Source organism: Vipera berus, assembly GCF_964194415.1.
Source record: "Vipera berus genome assembly, chromosome: 6".
NCBI classification, from domain to species: Eukaryota; Metazoa; Chordata; class Lepidosauria; order Squamata; family Viperidae; genus Vipera; species Vipera berus.
The window spans coordinates 59,693,699-59,710,355 of NC_138208.1; the positions used below are offsets into that span (position 1 = coordinate 59,693,699).

At 39.2% G+C, this 16,657-nt stretch overlaps 1 protein-coding gene across 4 annotated transcripts in view; it reads left to right on the forward strand.

Annotated features, from left to right (window-relative positions):
- Positions 1 to 16,657, forward strand: part of ATF7IP (activating transcription factor 7 interacting protein) — a 119,440-nt gene that overhangs the window by 68,352 nt on the left and 34,431 nt on the right. For all 4 annotated transcript variants that reach the window (XM_081330459.1, XM_081330462.1, XM_081330461.1 and 1 more), the window contains exons 9-10: positions 13,748 to 14,395; positions 16,337 to 16,422. In XM_081330459.1, coding sequence (XP_081186585.1) covers positions 13,748 to 14,395; positions 16,337 to 16,422 — 734 coding nt within the window. The remainder of the gene's footprint in view (positions 1 to 13,747; positions 14,396 to 16,336; positions 16,423 to 16,657) is intronic.

Here is a 16,657-nt window from a genome sequence, read left to right on the forward strand (position 1 = left end):
TGATAAAGTAGACCACAACCTACTACTTGATAAAATGTGGGTTAGATAGCATCACCACCAGATGGATTCGTAGCTGGCTGACAGGCCGTACTCAGCGTGTGGTCCTCAATGGAACTGCATCTACATGGAAGGAAGTGTGTAGTGGGGTGCCCCAGGGCTCTGTTCTGGGCCCAGTGCTCTTCAACATCTTCATCAACGATTTGGATGAGGGGATAGATGGGGAACTCATCAAATTTGCAGATGACACCAAGCTGGCAGGAATAGCCAATACTCCAGAAGATAGGCTTAAGATACAGGAGGATCTGGACAGACTCGAACACTGGGCACTATCTAACAAAATGAAATTCAATTGTGAAAAAAGTAAGGTTCTACATTTAGGCAGGAAAAATCAAATGCACAGGTATAGTATAGGTGGTACCTTGCTCAATAGTAGTAACTGTGAGAGAGATCTCGGAGTCCTAGTGGACAATCACTTCAATATGAGCCAGCAGTGTGCTGCAGCTGCCAAAAAAGCCAACACAGTGCTAGGCTGCATTAACAGAGGGATAGAATCAAGATCACGTGAAGTACTAATACCACTTTACAATGCCTTGGTAAGGCCACACCTGGAATACTGCATCCAGTTTTGGTCACCACGATGTAAAAAAGATGTCGAGACTCTAGAAAGAGTACAGAGAAGAGCAACAAGGATGATTCAGGGACTGGAGGCTAAAACATATAAGGAACGGTTGCTGGAATTGGGTATGTGTAGTTTAATGAAGAGAAGGGTGAGGGGTGACATGATAGCAATGTTCCAATATCTCAGGGGCTGCCACAAAGAAGAGGGAGTCAAGCTATTCTCCAAAGCACCTGAAAGCAGGACAAGAAGCAACGGATGGAAACTAGTCAAGGAGAGAAGCAACCTAGAACTAAGGAGAAACTTCCTGACAGTTAGAACAATGAACCAGTGGAACAACCTGCCTCCAGAAGCCGTGAATGCTCCAACAGTGGAAGTTTTTAAGAAGAGACTAGACAGCCATTTGTCCAAAATGGTATAAGGTTTCCTGCCTTAGCAGGGGGTTGGACTAGATGACCTCCAAGGTCCCTTCCAACAACAACTACTACTACTACTACTACTACTTCTTCTTCTTCTTCTTCTTATTATTATTATTATTATTATTATTATTATTATTATTATTATTATTATTATTATTATTATTATTATTATTATTTATTTTATAGCCAATTGGTGGGATGTATTCTTCCATTTCTTTAGTATTTTGCAGATAGGCCTTTAGTGGAGGCTAATTTAAGAAAAGCCAGTAAATGTCCACCTCCACTATTCCTAAAAGTTGTTTTCAATGCCAGGTGTTCCCAATTTTTATTTTTAAAAATAGTGTCAAGGGCAACAGCCAGATTTTTTTAAAAAGGTTTAGTTGCTATACCAGGTTTTGCCACAAGATGTCCTCACTTGCATATAGAATCCTTTTTTAGTTACCCAAAAATTTCAAAAATCCAAAATAAAATAGCTTAATTGTTTTGAGGCTTTAAAGTTATAAATCCCCAGGTAGGCAGCCGCCGATTTTTCGAAAAGGGGGGAGAATTTTCCAAGAAAGTCCTACAGGAAAGAGATTAGGGAAGTAAGAAGGATAAGGTCTCACCCAAATCCTCCAGATTGCTTTGTTGTGCTTAGATGATGCTGTGGCTTTTGGCAGGGAACGGCTTAGTGATTGGCCATGTTTGGTTTTTTTTGTTTAGAAAATTTTATTAAACGTACATTTAAAAACAAAAGTGGACATGATTCAACTTTCCTAGCCACAACACTACTATTAGTATTACCTTATGTTACAGAAAAAATAACAAAAGCTTAAAATGCATTCTATGACAGGACAGAGTATAACAAACTGTACATATAACATCTGTAAATTCTTTTAGTAAACAGTCAGTGTTATGTTTACGTATCTTTCAGTTTTGTCCTGATATAGTTGCTAATAAGAAATCTTTACATTATCAACTAATCAAACAATAGTCATCTCAGCGATCCTCCTTATCTCTAACCAATTGTACAAATTTTTGCCAAATTTCGTACTACTCTGTTTCAGTCTTATTTTTGATCTCTAGGGTTAACCTGTCAATTTCAGCGCAGGATAAAATTTTATCTATTATTTCTTCTTCAGTGGGTGTTTCCTTTCTTTTCCATTTTTGGGCATATGCCAATATTGCTGCGGTTAAAATATGCACTAATAAGTAGAAAGATGCTTTGCTGAGTTTATCGTTAATCCTAATAAGGTTTCTGGTTTTAAATCAATTTTTTGTAGTAATATTTCTTCCAACGAATTTTTTATCAGCTGCCAAAAATTTTGCGCTTTTGAACATTCCCACCACATGAGATAGTAAGCCCCTGAAAGCCTTCTGCATTTCCAGCACGTTGGTGAGATTTTTTTATCTATTTTTGCTAACCTTGTAGGGGGAAGGTGCCATGTATAAAACATCTTGTACAGATTCTCTTTATAGGAGGTAGTTAGCGTTAACCTCCTATTTCTATCCCATAGTGATTGCCAATTATCTAGGTCAATACTGTAACCAACATTTTTACTCCAGGTTAACATTGGGTTTTTTTACCTGTTCTTCTAACAAATCCTGTTCTAATAAATATTGACATATCTTTTTTATCATTTGGTCTTCTGTTCCTAGAATAATTTTATCTAATTGTATATGCTCTAATTTTATCCCTGGTTCTTTTTTGTCTTTTCTGTATCGTGACTGTATTTGTAAGTATGCCCACTATTCCAACTCTGTACCATCTTCTAATAGTCTTTTTCTTGTTTTCAGGTCTCCATTTTTGTCTAACAGATCTTTATATGTAATTACACTTCCTAAATTTATGAATTTGGGGTGCATGAAAATCTCTAATATGGATAGCCAATTGGGGATTTCTATATAATTAAAAAAAATTAATTTTTATCCACACGTCTAATAGTGCCCGTCTAATATGATGATTCTGGAAGTACTGATGAGCCTTATATGTCCCGTCCCACTTTATAGCATGTCACCCAGTTTGCATGTCATGACCTTCTAATGCTAGTAGTCTTCTGTTCCTTAAGTGTATCCAATCCTTTATCCATACTGCTATTGCTGCTTGATAATATTTTTCCCAATTCGGGAGGCCGAGCCCTCCTCTTTCCTTTGCATCCTGTAATAATTTTAACTTGATTCTCGGTTTTCTACCTTGCCAGATAAATTTGGATGTAATTCTGTTTAAATTTTCAAAAAAAATCCTTACCTAATTTAATTGGTGCACATTGAAATAAAAAGAGTAATTTGGGAAGTATATTCATCTTGGTTGTCGCTATTCTCCCCATAAAGGAGAGCTGTAAGTTTTTCCATCTATCTAGGTCTGCTGTAAGTTGGTCCATTAACTTGTCATAATTTTCTCTTTTGAGTGTAATACATCTTGCTGACAGTTGGATCCCCAAGTACCTTACTCTTTTGGACGTCTGGATATTAATTTTTTCTACTGGCTGCGTTTCTTGTAAATTTTGGACATACAGTCATGGCCAAAATTGTTGGCACCCCAAAATTTTTTCAAGAAAATCAAGTATTTCTCACAGAAAAGTATTGCAGGAACACATGTTTTGCTATACACAGGTTTATTCCCTTTGTGTGTATTGGAACACAACAAAAAAAGGGAGGGAAAAAAGCAAATTGGACATAATGTCAAACAAAACTCCAAAAATGGGCTGGACAAAATTATTGGCACCCTTTCAAAATTGTGGATAAATAAGATTGTTTCAAGCATGTGATGCTCCTTTAAACCCACCTGGGGCAAGTAACAGGTGTGGGCAATATAAAAATCACACCTGAAAGCAGATAAAAAGGAGAGAAGTTCACTTAGTCTTTGCATTGTGTGTCTGTGTGTGGCACACTAAGAATGGACAACAGAAAGAGGAGAAGAGAACTGTCTGAGGACTTGAGAACCAAAATTGTGGACAAATACCAACAATCTCAAGGTTACAAGTCCATCTCCAGAGATCTAGATTTGCCTTTGTCCACAGTGCACAACATTATCAAGAAGTTTGCAACCCATGGCACTGTAGCTAATCTCCCTGGTCGTGGACGGAAGAGAAAAAATGATGAAAGGTTGCAACGCAGGATAGTCCGGATGGTGGATAAGCAGCCCCAAACAAGTTCCAAAGGAATGCAAGCTGTCTTGCAGGCTCAGGGAGCATCAGTGTCAGCGCGAACTATCCGTCGACCTTTAAATGAAATGAAACGCTATGGCAGGAGACCCAGGAGGACCCCACTGCTGACAGAGACATAAAAAGGCAAGATTACAGTTTGCCAAAATGTACTTGAGTAAGCCAAAATCCTTCTGGGAAAATATCTTGTGGACAGATGAGACCAAGATAGAGCTTTTTGGTAAAGCACATCATTCTACTGTTTACCAAAAACTAAATGAGGCCTACAAAGAAAAGAACACAGTACCTACAGTGAAATATGGTTGAGGTTCAATGATGTTTGGGGGTTGTTTTGCTGCCTCAGGCACTGGGTGCCTTGAATGTGTGCAAGGCATCATGAAATCTGAGGATTACCAAAGGATTTTGGGTCGCACTGTAGAGCCCAGTGTCAGAAAGGTGGGTTTGCGTCCGAGTTCTTGGGTCTTCCAGCAGGACAGTGACCCCAAACATACGTCAAAAAGCACCCAAAAATGGATGGCAAGAAAGCGCTGGAGAGTTCTGAAGTGGCCAGCAATGAGTCCAGATCTGAATCCCATTGAACACCTGTGGAGAGATCTTAAAATTGCTGTTGGGAAAAGGTGCCCTTCCAATAAGAGAGACCTGGAGCAGTTTGCAAAGGAAGAGTGGTCCAAAATTCCTGGTGAGAGGTGTAAGAAGCTTATTGATGGTTATAGGAAAGTGACTGATTTCAGTTATTTTTTCCAAAGGGTGCCAATAATTTTGTCCAGCCCATTTTTGGAGTTTTGTTTGACATTATGTCCAATTTGCTTTTTTTCCTCCCTTTTTTGTTGTGTTCCAATACACACAAAGGGAATAAACCTGTGTATAGCAAAACGTGTTCCTGCAATACTTTTCTGTGAGAAATACTTGATTTTCTGGAAAAATTTCTGGGGTGCCAACAATTTTGGCCATGACTGTATTTTTAACTAACATTTTGGTTTTTTCTTTATTAATTTTCAATCCCGCAACATCTCCATAATTTTGCATCACCTGTAATAATCTTGTTCCAGATTCTAAGGGGTCTTCCAGAATGAAAACTAAATCGTCTGCATAAGCCTGTAATTTAAATATCTCTTTTGTGATTTCTAATCCTTTAATCAGCTTATCTTTTTGGATTATTCTTGTGAGTGCTTCTAAAGAAAGAAATAATAAAGGAGATAGTGGACAGCCTTGTCTCGTACCTTTTTGTATTTGAATGCTATTTGTTAATTCTCTGTTTGTGATTAATTTTGCCTCTTGTTTGGAATAGATTGCTTTAAACATACTTATAAATTTTTCCCCAAATTCCATCTGTTTGAGTTGAGTCAACATAAAATTCCATTTGACATTATCAAACGCTTTCTGCGCATCAACAAAAATTATTGCCACTTGTTTTTTGCTGTGTAATTCATAATCTAAGATGTCTAGTACGATCCTGACATTATGTCTAATTTGTCTTAGGCAAAAAGCCATTTTGGTCAGTATGGATAAATTCAGCTAAATATTTTTTTAATCTTTCCGCCATTTTATAGTCATGAAAATCTTGTAATCCGTGTTCAGTAAAGAAATGGGCCTATAATTTTTAATACAGGTCAAATCAGAGTTTTCTTTATGGATTAGTGAGATGATTGCTTCTTTCCATGAGTTTGGAGTTTTTGCTGTGTTTAGTACCTCATTAAATAAATCCAATAGGGTTGGGACCAAAAGTTCTTGGAGGTTTTAATATATTTCAGACGGTAATCCATCAGGGCCAGGTGTTTTATTACTGTTTTGTTTTTTAATGGCTTCCATAATTTCCTGGACTGTTATATCTTTATTTAATATATTTTGAAATTCTTCCGAAACCTTCGGTAAGTCTGCTTTCATAAGATATTGTGATGTTCTTTCCTCAGTAATTTCATCCTCTTTATAAAGATTTTTATTGAATTCATACGTCACCCATTTTTTTCCTTCAGTTTGATGTACTATCTCCCCTGCTTGATTACATAATTTACTAATCCGTCTATTATCTTTTTGTTTTTTCAATCTATAGGCCAGCCATCTCCTGGGTTTATTTGCCTGTTCAAAAAATTTTTGTCTAGTGCTTTTTATTTTTTGTGCCATTTCTCCCCTTTCTATAATGTTCAATTTATGCTTATTTAAATCTAGCTGTTGTTTTAGATCTCTACATTGTGGGGTTTTTTGTAGTTCTAATTCTAATTTTTTGTGTTCTTCCTCTAAACTTTTTTTGATATTGCCTTTTCTTTTTATATTCATTGGCCATGTACGCAATTGCAGTTCCTCTCATAACTGCCTTGGCTGTATCCCATAAATTTTGAGTGCTAGTCTCCTCTTTCTTATTTGTCTGGAAGAATGTCTGCATTTGTTCCTCCATCTTATGCTTAAATTCTGTTTGGTTTAGGATTGCCTTTTTTAGAGTCCACTTCCTTGTTGTTGTCTTCTGTTCTTTCCATTTAATTATAATGGGATGATGGTCTGCCCAAGTATTAATGTCTATTATTATATCATCAATATCTGAATTTAATTCTTTCGTTGTCCAGACCATATCAATTCTGGACCACGATTGATGCTGCCCTGAATAGTATGTAAATTGCTTTTCGTTCAAATTTTTCTCCCTCCACCTATCTTGAATATTTAATTCTTCCACCATTTAAAAAAAGTACTGGGTAATATTCTCCTGGTTCGTTTCCTTACTTCCTCACTCTTATAATCTAATTCTCTGTCTATAATTGCATTAAAATCGCCAATTATACAAATGTTCTCATATTCCATATCAGCAATAACCTTATGCAGTTTCTTATAAAATTGTCTGTTTTTCATTGGGGGCGTAAATTCCTACTAGGGTGACTTTTTTTTATTCAAGGAATTTTCAATAATCAGTATTCTACCTTCCTCATCTCGATAGATTTGTCTTGCTGGGATTCTTTCTTTAACATATATCACAATTCCTCCTTCTGCTCTGAAAGCGATACAAATTTGATACCTAACTTAGGGTAGTTTAATAAATCCTGATCCTGAGTCTTTATATGTGTTTCTTGTAGAATTGTTATATCCTAATTTTTTCTTACTGAGCTTATTCAAAATTATATTTCTCTTAGCCGGGGAGTTTAGTCCATTCACATTTAATGATAATACTATTAATGTTTCTACATTACTGCCTCTGTTTTGATCTTGTTGCCCTTGTCGGTCTATCTTCCTTGAGTTCTTTGTGTCTACTCTCATCATCATTGTCATAATTCATTCTCATTTTTTCTCTTCTCTCCGTTTCCCGTTCTTTACCTTGTGATTCCCGTGTCTATTATATCTCTCTCTATTGTTCTCTTCTCTTACCTCTCTTTCCTCTAGTTCATCTTCATTGCCTAGATGCTGCTGCAAAAACACTTCTGCTTTATCAATCGAATCTAACCTATATCTTTTTTCTTGCCAGGTCACCGCAATCCCTTCCGGCATCAGCCACCTAAAATTAATGTTTTGTCTTATTAATTTTGATGTAATATGTTGGTAGAGCCTTCTCAGGTCTCTTACCCTCCTAGGGACTTGTTTGAGGACAGTTAGTTGTTTACCTCTGTATTCTATTGGGTCGTCCCTTGTTCTGTGCAAAATCTCATCCCTAATTGACTTCTTCACAAATCTGATATGTACCTCCTTGGGTAAGTTATTTCTTCTTGCATAATTTGTGTGGATTCTATATATCTCATCAATCTCATTTGCCATCTTTTCTTTCCCTGTCCCTAGGGCCCTTGCTAGCAAGTCCATCATCATTTCTGGGAGGTCCTCCCCCTTCTCTTCTTTCACATTTTGGAAACGTAGATAATGGTCTGCTTTCTCAGTTTCAAGCAGGATGATGGTTTTTTCTAACTCTTTGTTTGCTTGCAAGAGTTTTTCATTCATTTCATCTACTCTTCTTTCCTCCTTATTCATTCTGTCCTCCATTTCTAACAATTTCTGTTCATTTTTCAATATTTGTTGTTGGAAACATTCAAATTTTCCGTCCATTGCTCCCATCTTCTCCTCAAGTTCTCCAGTATCATTCCTTATTTCACTTATTTCTTTTTTTAAATCCTCATGATTTCTCAGCATAACCTCTTGCATGGATTGTAGCATTGCTTGTAGATCTTTAAGTGAGCCCGCTTTCTCCCGTGGCATCATCTCTTCTATGGATCTTTGCCCTGCTGGGCTTAATTCCACCGATGAGGCTTGGGTCATCTGCCTTCTTCCAGTCCCAACTCTTGTTAAATTTGGGATGTTTGTCATCTTTCTAAATGATGTCAACCAACCCTCCCACTTATAGACGATCTTTGTCTTTCCCTCCACCACACCTGGAGAATTTATTATTCTTCCAGGGATCACTAGTGCCTTATATCTTAACAATGCTATATTTTGTTGCTAACACAATATCAAACCTATTACACCTATTATGTTAACACTTCTAAAACACAATAATCAATATTAATTTCAAGTGTTTATATTCCATGCAGTCTTAGTTTTTCTATATAGAAACATGTAACAATAATATAACCATTAAATTACCTCAATATTGTAAACAATATTCAGTTCTTTAACAATAAAGACCAGGTTTCACAGTCAATTCAATTATAAATATTAATATATTCAACAAGGAGACAAATAAATTTTCTCATCCTCCTTGAGCATTCAACTTTTTGTTCCTAGTTAGTCTCCTCCAATTCAATCATACAATAGGTTATGTTCAATTAATTCTTATTGGTCAAAATTCTCAAGACAATTACCATTTATCTCTTTTGTTTTAGAAACTTTTTGAAACAAATAGTTCAGTTCTTAAGTTATGAGTATCACTCTTCCCTCATTTAATGCTAATTGGTTGTTAGTTCTTATTCAAGATGTCCACTCTCAGCTCAGTACGCACTGTCACTCTTCAACTTTATTTTGTTTTTTGTTAAACTACTTCTTGGCTTTACTGCAAGAGCCAGAAAGAAACCACCCTTGGTCACTAGTCCTTACAGCCTGTGAGTCTGTTGCTTTAAGGTCCGATCTCTTTTTCCCCTTGTCTCCTTTTCACCGCTATCTGACAGGGGAGGTGATTTCCCCTTTAGCTCTGGGGCCTCTCCTTTTTTCTTCTCTTCTTTGAAATTCTCTGGAGAGATTTCGCAATCCGGAACAACAATCCGAGTGTTTCCTCCGCCAGGTTAGTTGAATCGCTGTCCTGCTGACTCACCGCTATTTCTGACAGCTGTCATTTCTTCATGGCCGCCATAATGGGCCGTCTCCTTCACCCGGCTCTCTCCTAGGCTTTCCTGCTTTCTGCAGCTTGGACCGCTGTCCTGAACTGCTCAGCTGGGCGCCTCCGCTTCTGATCTCCCTCCGAGAGATATGGGGCTTTTAAAAAACCCACCAGGAACAGAGAAAAGGCTGTGAGATTGGCACGCTCATTCGGAGCGGCATCTCAGCACAGCCATTCTATTTGATAGCTGGCTCTGCCTCCAGTGGCCAATCTTTTCTTCTTCGGGCCAGAGGAATACTCCGGATCAAGCAGAGGGCTGCCGCCCTTCCGCGATCTCAGGGAGCTGGCCTCCTCTTGGTGGTCGCCCCTCCAGGGTGACTTTTAACCTTTTGCAGGGTCCTCCGAAGGAGTAAGACTGGACGGCAGTGGGAGAATGTCGCGCGCACATACCAGCATTGTGGTTTCTTTTTATGTCCTCTTTGTATGCAACAATTGTTTGGTGAATTAGTTGTAGAGTATATTTCCTTCTGAAAGGTATTTGTTTTTTTTTTTTGAGGTATCATTCCTGGAGATCCTCTAATATCACCAGTCTCAGTAAAAGTAGAAGAAAGTTTCCTCTAGCTTTCTGGTCTTTATATGCAGCCTTTATATTCCAATAGATTTTAGAATACAGGTCCAGTCCCAAAATATTTTCTCAGGCATTCAAAATTGTCAGTCAGGCAAGGTTATAATCCACAATGTTCAAAGTACCGTAGTTTCCGGCGTATAAGACGACTTTTTAACCCATGAAAATTCTCTCAAAAGTCAGGGGTCGTCTTATACGCCGGGTGCTGAAACTTTAGGGACAGGGCTGGCTGGAAAACCTGGAGCGGATCTTCCATTTAGTCTGCGCAGGGAAAGCAGGACCAATTGGAGTAGAAGCTGCAGTCTGTGATTTTTTACAGGCTGGGGTCTGGGCGTCTTTCCTTCTAAAGTTGAAGAGCAGCTGTAGGCAGGTGGGGAATGCAAGAGCAACTTGAAAGGCAGGTGGGGAATGCCAGCCAGAGCAGCTGCTTAGCTCTAAGGACACATTTGACTCAGGAACTGGGCGGGCTGGCTGAAAAACCTGGAGCGGATCTCCCATTTGGTTTTTTTTTTAAATCCCATTTATATCCCGCCCTTCTCCGAAGACTCAGGGCGGCTTACAATTTAAAGCACAAATCAATGTGCTTAGCAATAGCCTTCATTCTATGTATATGCCTGCTTGTTAGAGCTTTCACCACCCCCCACCCCCCCAAGCAGCATAATTACAAAGTCAGCTTATTGCTCCCAACAATCTGAGTCCTCATTTTACCTACCTCGGAATGATGGAAGGCTGACTCAACCTTGAGCCTGGTGGGATGAGAACCTGCACTAATTGCAGGCAGCTGGTGTTATTTAAGGCTCTGCGCAGAGAAAGCTTTAGAGTAAATTAGGAAAAGTGAAAAAGTGAATTAGGAAAATAGGAAACGGTTGCTGGAATTGGGTATGTGTAGTTTAACGAAGAGAAGGGTGAGGGGTGACATGATAGCAGTGATCCAATATCTCAGGGGCTGCCACAAAGAAGGGGGAGCCAAGCTATTCTCCAAAGCACCTGAAAGCAGGACAAGAAGCAATGGATGGAAACTAGTCAAGGAGAGAAGCAACCTAGAACTAAGGAGAAACTTCCTGACAGTTAGAACAATTAACCAGTGGAACAACCTGCCTCCAGAAGTGGTGAATGCTCCAACACTGGAAGTTTTTAAGAAGAGACTGGACAGCCATTTGTCTGAAATGGTATAGGGTTTCCTGCCTTAGCAGGGGGTTGGACTAGATGACCTCCAAGGTCCCTTCCTCCTCCTCCTCCTCCTCCTCCTTCTCATTATTATTATTATTATTATTATTATTATTATTATTATTATTATTATTATCATTATCATTATCATTATTAAGTTTAATCCACTTGCACTGTTTTATGTTTACATGTTTGATGACAAACAGCCTTATGTTTATAAGTGACAGTTTTCCTACTAAGTACCTGCATGTCATAAGCATTTGAATTAAAATTACCATATTAAAATCAAATCTGATGTTTTTTAATTTTTATTTGGTGTGTGTTGGAAGAGGGGTATTATACGGCGAGTATAGCCCAAACCCTATAATTTAACAGGAAATGTAGGGGGTCGTCATACGCCGGAAAATACAGTATTCAGTCTCCCTGAAAACAGCTCAAAAAGTTTTTCCCAGCCAGACGTAATCAAAGGTCAAGTTTTTCTTTCTCTTCCACTAGCTCTTGAGATTAAAAGTCCAAGCTCAGTGGGTGTTTATAGTCCAACAAGGTCATGGTGATAAATATGCCAAAATATTTTCCTTTATTGCCAGTTGTTCTCCCTTAGGCTGTTGTTGTTAGTTGCGAAGTCGTGTCCGACCCATCGCGACCCTATGGACAATGTTCCTCCAGGCTTTCCTGTCCTCTACCATCTTCTGGAGTCCATTTAAGCTCATGCCTACTGCTTCAGTGACTCCATCTAGCCACCTCATTCTCTGTCGTCCCCTTCTTCTCTTGCCCTCAATCTTTCCCAGCATTAGGCTCTTCTCCAGTGAGTCCTTCCTTCTCATTAGGTGGCCAAAGTATTTGAGTTTTATCTTCAGGATCTGGCCTTCTAAAGAGCAGTCAGGGTTGATCTCCTCTAGGACTGACCAGTTTGATCGCCTTGCAGTTCAAGGGACTCGCAGGAGTCTTCTCCAGCACCATAGTTCAAAGGCTTCAATTCTTTGGCGCTCAGCCTTTCTTATGGTCCAGCTTTCACTGCCATACATTGCAACTGGGAAGACCATAGCCTTGACTATACGCACTTTTGTTGACAGGGTGATATCTCTGCTTTTTAGTGTGCTGTCTAGATTTGCCATGGCTTTCCTCCCCAGGAGCAAGCGTCTTTTAATTTCTTGGCTACAGTCCCCATCTGCAGTGATCTTGGAGCCCAGGAAAATAAAATCTGTCACTACCTCCATTTCTTCCCCATCCCTTAGGCTAGGAATCATCAAGCAGGCAGAAAGCTAGTTATATAGTGCTGTACTCCGATTCACCACTAGATGTCATTCTAAATCCATTTTCCACTCTAAAAAAAAAGGATTGATTTCTTATGTTTCACCTCAAAGTTTTTTTTTCAAAGAGAAAATCTTAGTTATGTTCTCAAATTTCAAAACTGTAGCTTTGTTACTTCCACTTCAATATTGTGTATTTCTGTCCCCCGTAGAATTTAAAACGCCACTTCCATTCACATTCGGAGGTTTTTAGCTTGGGAACTTTCTCAGGAAATTCAGTTGTAAAATAGTAAAGAAAAGATCAATATTCTCACCCAGTTCCAAACATGCTGTTTATGATGTATTAATTGGTGCTTTTCTTCTTCAGTTGTCAGCAGCTAATGGCTGGCCATAGGAATGTAGCCAGTCTTTCCCCTGCCGGTTTGGAGGGCTTTTCTCAGATCAAACGGAAAGACCGCTGTCTGTCTGTGATCGACGAGACACCCCTCCTTCTTCATCGCCTCTTTGGGGTGACTTTAGCTCTTTCTAGGGCACCCAAGCAGGGTGAAATCAAGCGCGGAAGGCAGAGCTCTACCTTCCTGCGTCTGTCTCGCCGCGATACAAAACTGGAAGTCCACACTTAGATTTCTTTCCTAAAAATCTAGGTGCAGTGAGTGATGAAGTTGTTGAAAAGTATCACCAGCACATTGCCACAATTGAAAATGGTATAAGACAACTTGAATCCATCTGGGCTGATTATTGTTGTAGCAAGATGCATCAGACACTGAGTACAAATAAAAATCAGCAGCAAAACATTTTTAGCCCTGTTGAACTTATGCAGCGTGTTGGAAATATTATGCAATTAAATACATTACATCATTAAAAGTTAATTTCATATTTCTCAAGATTCCTATGTGATTCGGTTATTCTGAAATTATATTTGTGTTCAATTTGAAGGGGTCTGTCATCATCAACAAAAGTTTTCCAGAAAGCAAAACTTTTGAAAAAATTGTCCAGTGACATTCAGTTTGTAAATCTTTTTATTTTGTATTCTATGCATAAGTATCTTTAAAACCAAATTAAAAATAAATTTCATTTAATACCTTTTGCTCTATTTGCCACCTTTTCACAGTAAGGTTTCAAGAATACTTATTTATTATAATAATGGCTTATGTTTTTTGTTTTCATGACATCAAATAGTAATAAAAACCTGTTTTTACAAGAACAATGTATAACAAAGGTGTTGATTGTCATGATGAAATTGTAATTTAAATTCATGAAATAGCTAATTTGACACAAAAATTTCAATCTTTTTTCTTTCTCTTTATAGTGTCTGCTGCTTCTCTTGCTACTCCACAGACACCAGTCAGTGGACATCAGAAGCCCCAAACACCAGTTACTTCTGCATCCCTCACATCTGGCTCTTTGACAACACCTGTTCTTCCCACAGCTAATACTGCAACAGTAGTTGGTACCAGCCAGGTGGCTGGTGGGAACACACAGCCAATGTCTGTTTCACTTCAGTCTTTGCCAGTAATCCTTCATGTACCTGTTGCAATGTCCTCTCAGCCTCAGATCCTGCAAGGTCACACAGGAACCTTGGTTACCAATCAGCAATCTGGCAGTGTTGAATTTATACCTGTCCAAAGCCAATCAAATGTTGGTAATCTAACCAAAACTCCTTTGTCTCTATCATCAACTAATTCAGCAAAACCAAACAATAACCCTTCAGTGTCCAGTTCAAGCATTCAGAGGAACTCTCCAGCTAGTGTTGGCTGTTCAATAGGGACAACCCTTGCAGTGCAAGCTGTTACAACAGCACATCCTATTGCACAAGCCACAAGGACTACTTTGGCTACTGTGAGTACTTCAGGAATATATACTCCTCCCATCAGTAGGAATCCCATACAGATGAAGATTCCTATATCGGCCTTCAATAATTCAGCTCCTGAAGTGAATAATACAACACCGAGAGTTGGTGAGTTGTTTTTTTCTTTTATTTATTTACATATATTTAGAAACTGCCCATCTTTCTGATGAAATGACACTGAGCTTTGTACAAATAGATATAAAACATTTATTTATTCATTTATTTCACATTTCTATACTGCCCATCTCCCCCATAGAGGGATTCTGGGCAGTGTACAATAAAATGTTAAAATATAAAACTGTATCTTTGTTAAAGACAATTTTAAAAATTTTCAAGAGGAGGCAAGCAATTAAAGTTAATTAAAAGATGAAGAGAGGGCTTTCAAGGGACTAAACAGCCCCATAGTTTCATGCTCCTCTGGGCTCCCCAGGCAAGGGTGCAGAGCCATGTCTTTTCAGAAGACCAGGAGTGGCGGCCTGTCTGACCTCCAAGGCAAGAATGTTCCATAGGGTGGGGGCAATGGTAGAGAAGACTCACCGCCTACCTTACCATTCAGAATTCTTTAACTGACGGCTGATGTAATTGGACAAAGAAAGTTCCATAGGTAGCCTGGTTCTATCTTATGTAGGGCTTTATAGGTCATAACCAATACCTTGAACCCAGAAACAAACTGGCACCCAATGCAGTTTGTGGAGCAAAGGTGTTACCCTTCCTTGGACACTCAGAATTGCTTCTGTGGTCACATTCTGCACCAGTTGAAGTTACTGGATAGGTTTCAATGATAGCTCCACTATTGCATTGCAGTAGTCCAGACAGGAGATGACCAGATCATGAGTGACTCAATGGAGAGCCTCCCTATCCAGGAAAGGGAGTAACTGGTACACAACATGAAAAGCCCTCTTAGCCACAGCTGCCACCTACTTTCTGGAGCCATGAGTCCGGAAAGGCCTCCAAATTAAGTAAAGGATCTGGTTGGGGTAGTGCAACTCCATCCAAGATCAAGGATGATAAATACAGAGGGGTCCTCCCACAGCCACTCTGTCTTTCCGGGGTTCAGCTGAAATCTGTTGTTCTCCATCCAGGCCCTCAGAGGTACTGCAGCAGAAGAATATCCACAGCATCTATCACTTCACTCAAATGGAGATATATAACTGGATATCACCAGCATATTAATGATACCTCATCCTGTAGTGATGGATGATCCTCCCAAGTGGTTTCATGTAGATGTTTAAAAAGAGCAGAGACAGCATTGAGCTCTGGAGTAGGCGCCATGAGTTGTAGTGCGCTCCCTCCCCCCCCTCAACACTGAGTTGACTGGCCTCGGAGAAAGGAGGTGAAACTGCCACCCATCTAAGGTCAAGGCAAGCAAGGTTGCATGTGCCCTTCTTTGGGCACCTAAAATTGCCCGTGCAGCCACATTTTTACCACGTGAAGCTTCCAGATACTTTGTAAGGATAGCTTCATGTAGAGCTTCTTGCAGTAGTCCAAACAGCAGATGACTAGGGCATGAGTGACTGACCAGAGAGCTTCCCTATCCAGGAAACTGTAACTGGCACACACACACACAAAAGCTGAATAAAGGCCCTCCTAGCCACAGCTGCCACAGCTTTTTCAAATGAGCTGTGCGTCCAGGAGCACTCCCTGGTTAAATTATCCCAGCCAGACCAAAGATAAACTCCTGAATACAGAGTAGTAGCCTACCCACAGCCCTTTTGTTTTACCAGGGTTCAACTGAAGTCTGTTGTTCTCCATCCAGGCCCCCACAGCCTCCAGGCACTATAAAAGAATGTTGCATCACACACTTTACCTGCAACAGAGATAAAATAGATACAAAAAGTCCATGTATCCCTTTAAAATGTCAGGTTTTTGAGATGTAAAAAAATCAGACCAAGATAAATCACTTCAAAAAAATTTCCACCTTTAATATATAAACTGTAAAATTAAATTAATTGAAAAGCAAAGTGAAATCTTTTAGAAGGAAAAATAGTTACATGTCTTAAACGTGTGTTTGTTAGGCAATGCAATGAAGTTGTTTCTTGATCTCCTTAGAGAATCAAACATCCAGATTGTTACCACCTCCACCACCAGCAGCAGATAATATAGCAAATAAGAAAGCACCTGAAGTACCATCGCAGGTATGCTGGTTTGTTTGTTTTTATAGAGACTACTTTATTGTTCTTCCATTCAGCAAATCAGGTTGTAAGGACCTGCCTCATTTAAGCCTCCCAGGAAAGCAGAAGTCTTGAAATGGACATCATTTCAAAAGGAACTTTTATTGGAAGGTGTTGACAGCAGTAGTAGAAGGCAGGATCTCAGGTTTCCTCTGCAAATCAATAAGTCAAGAGTCAATGAAAACCCCACCCCAACTGT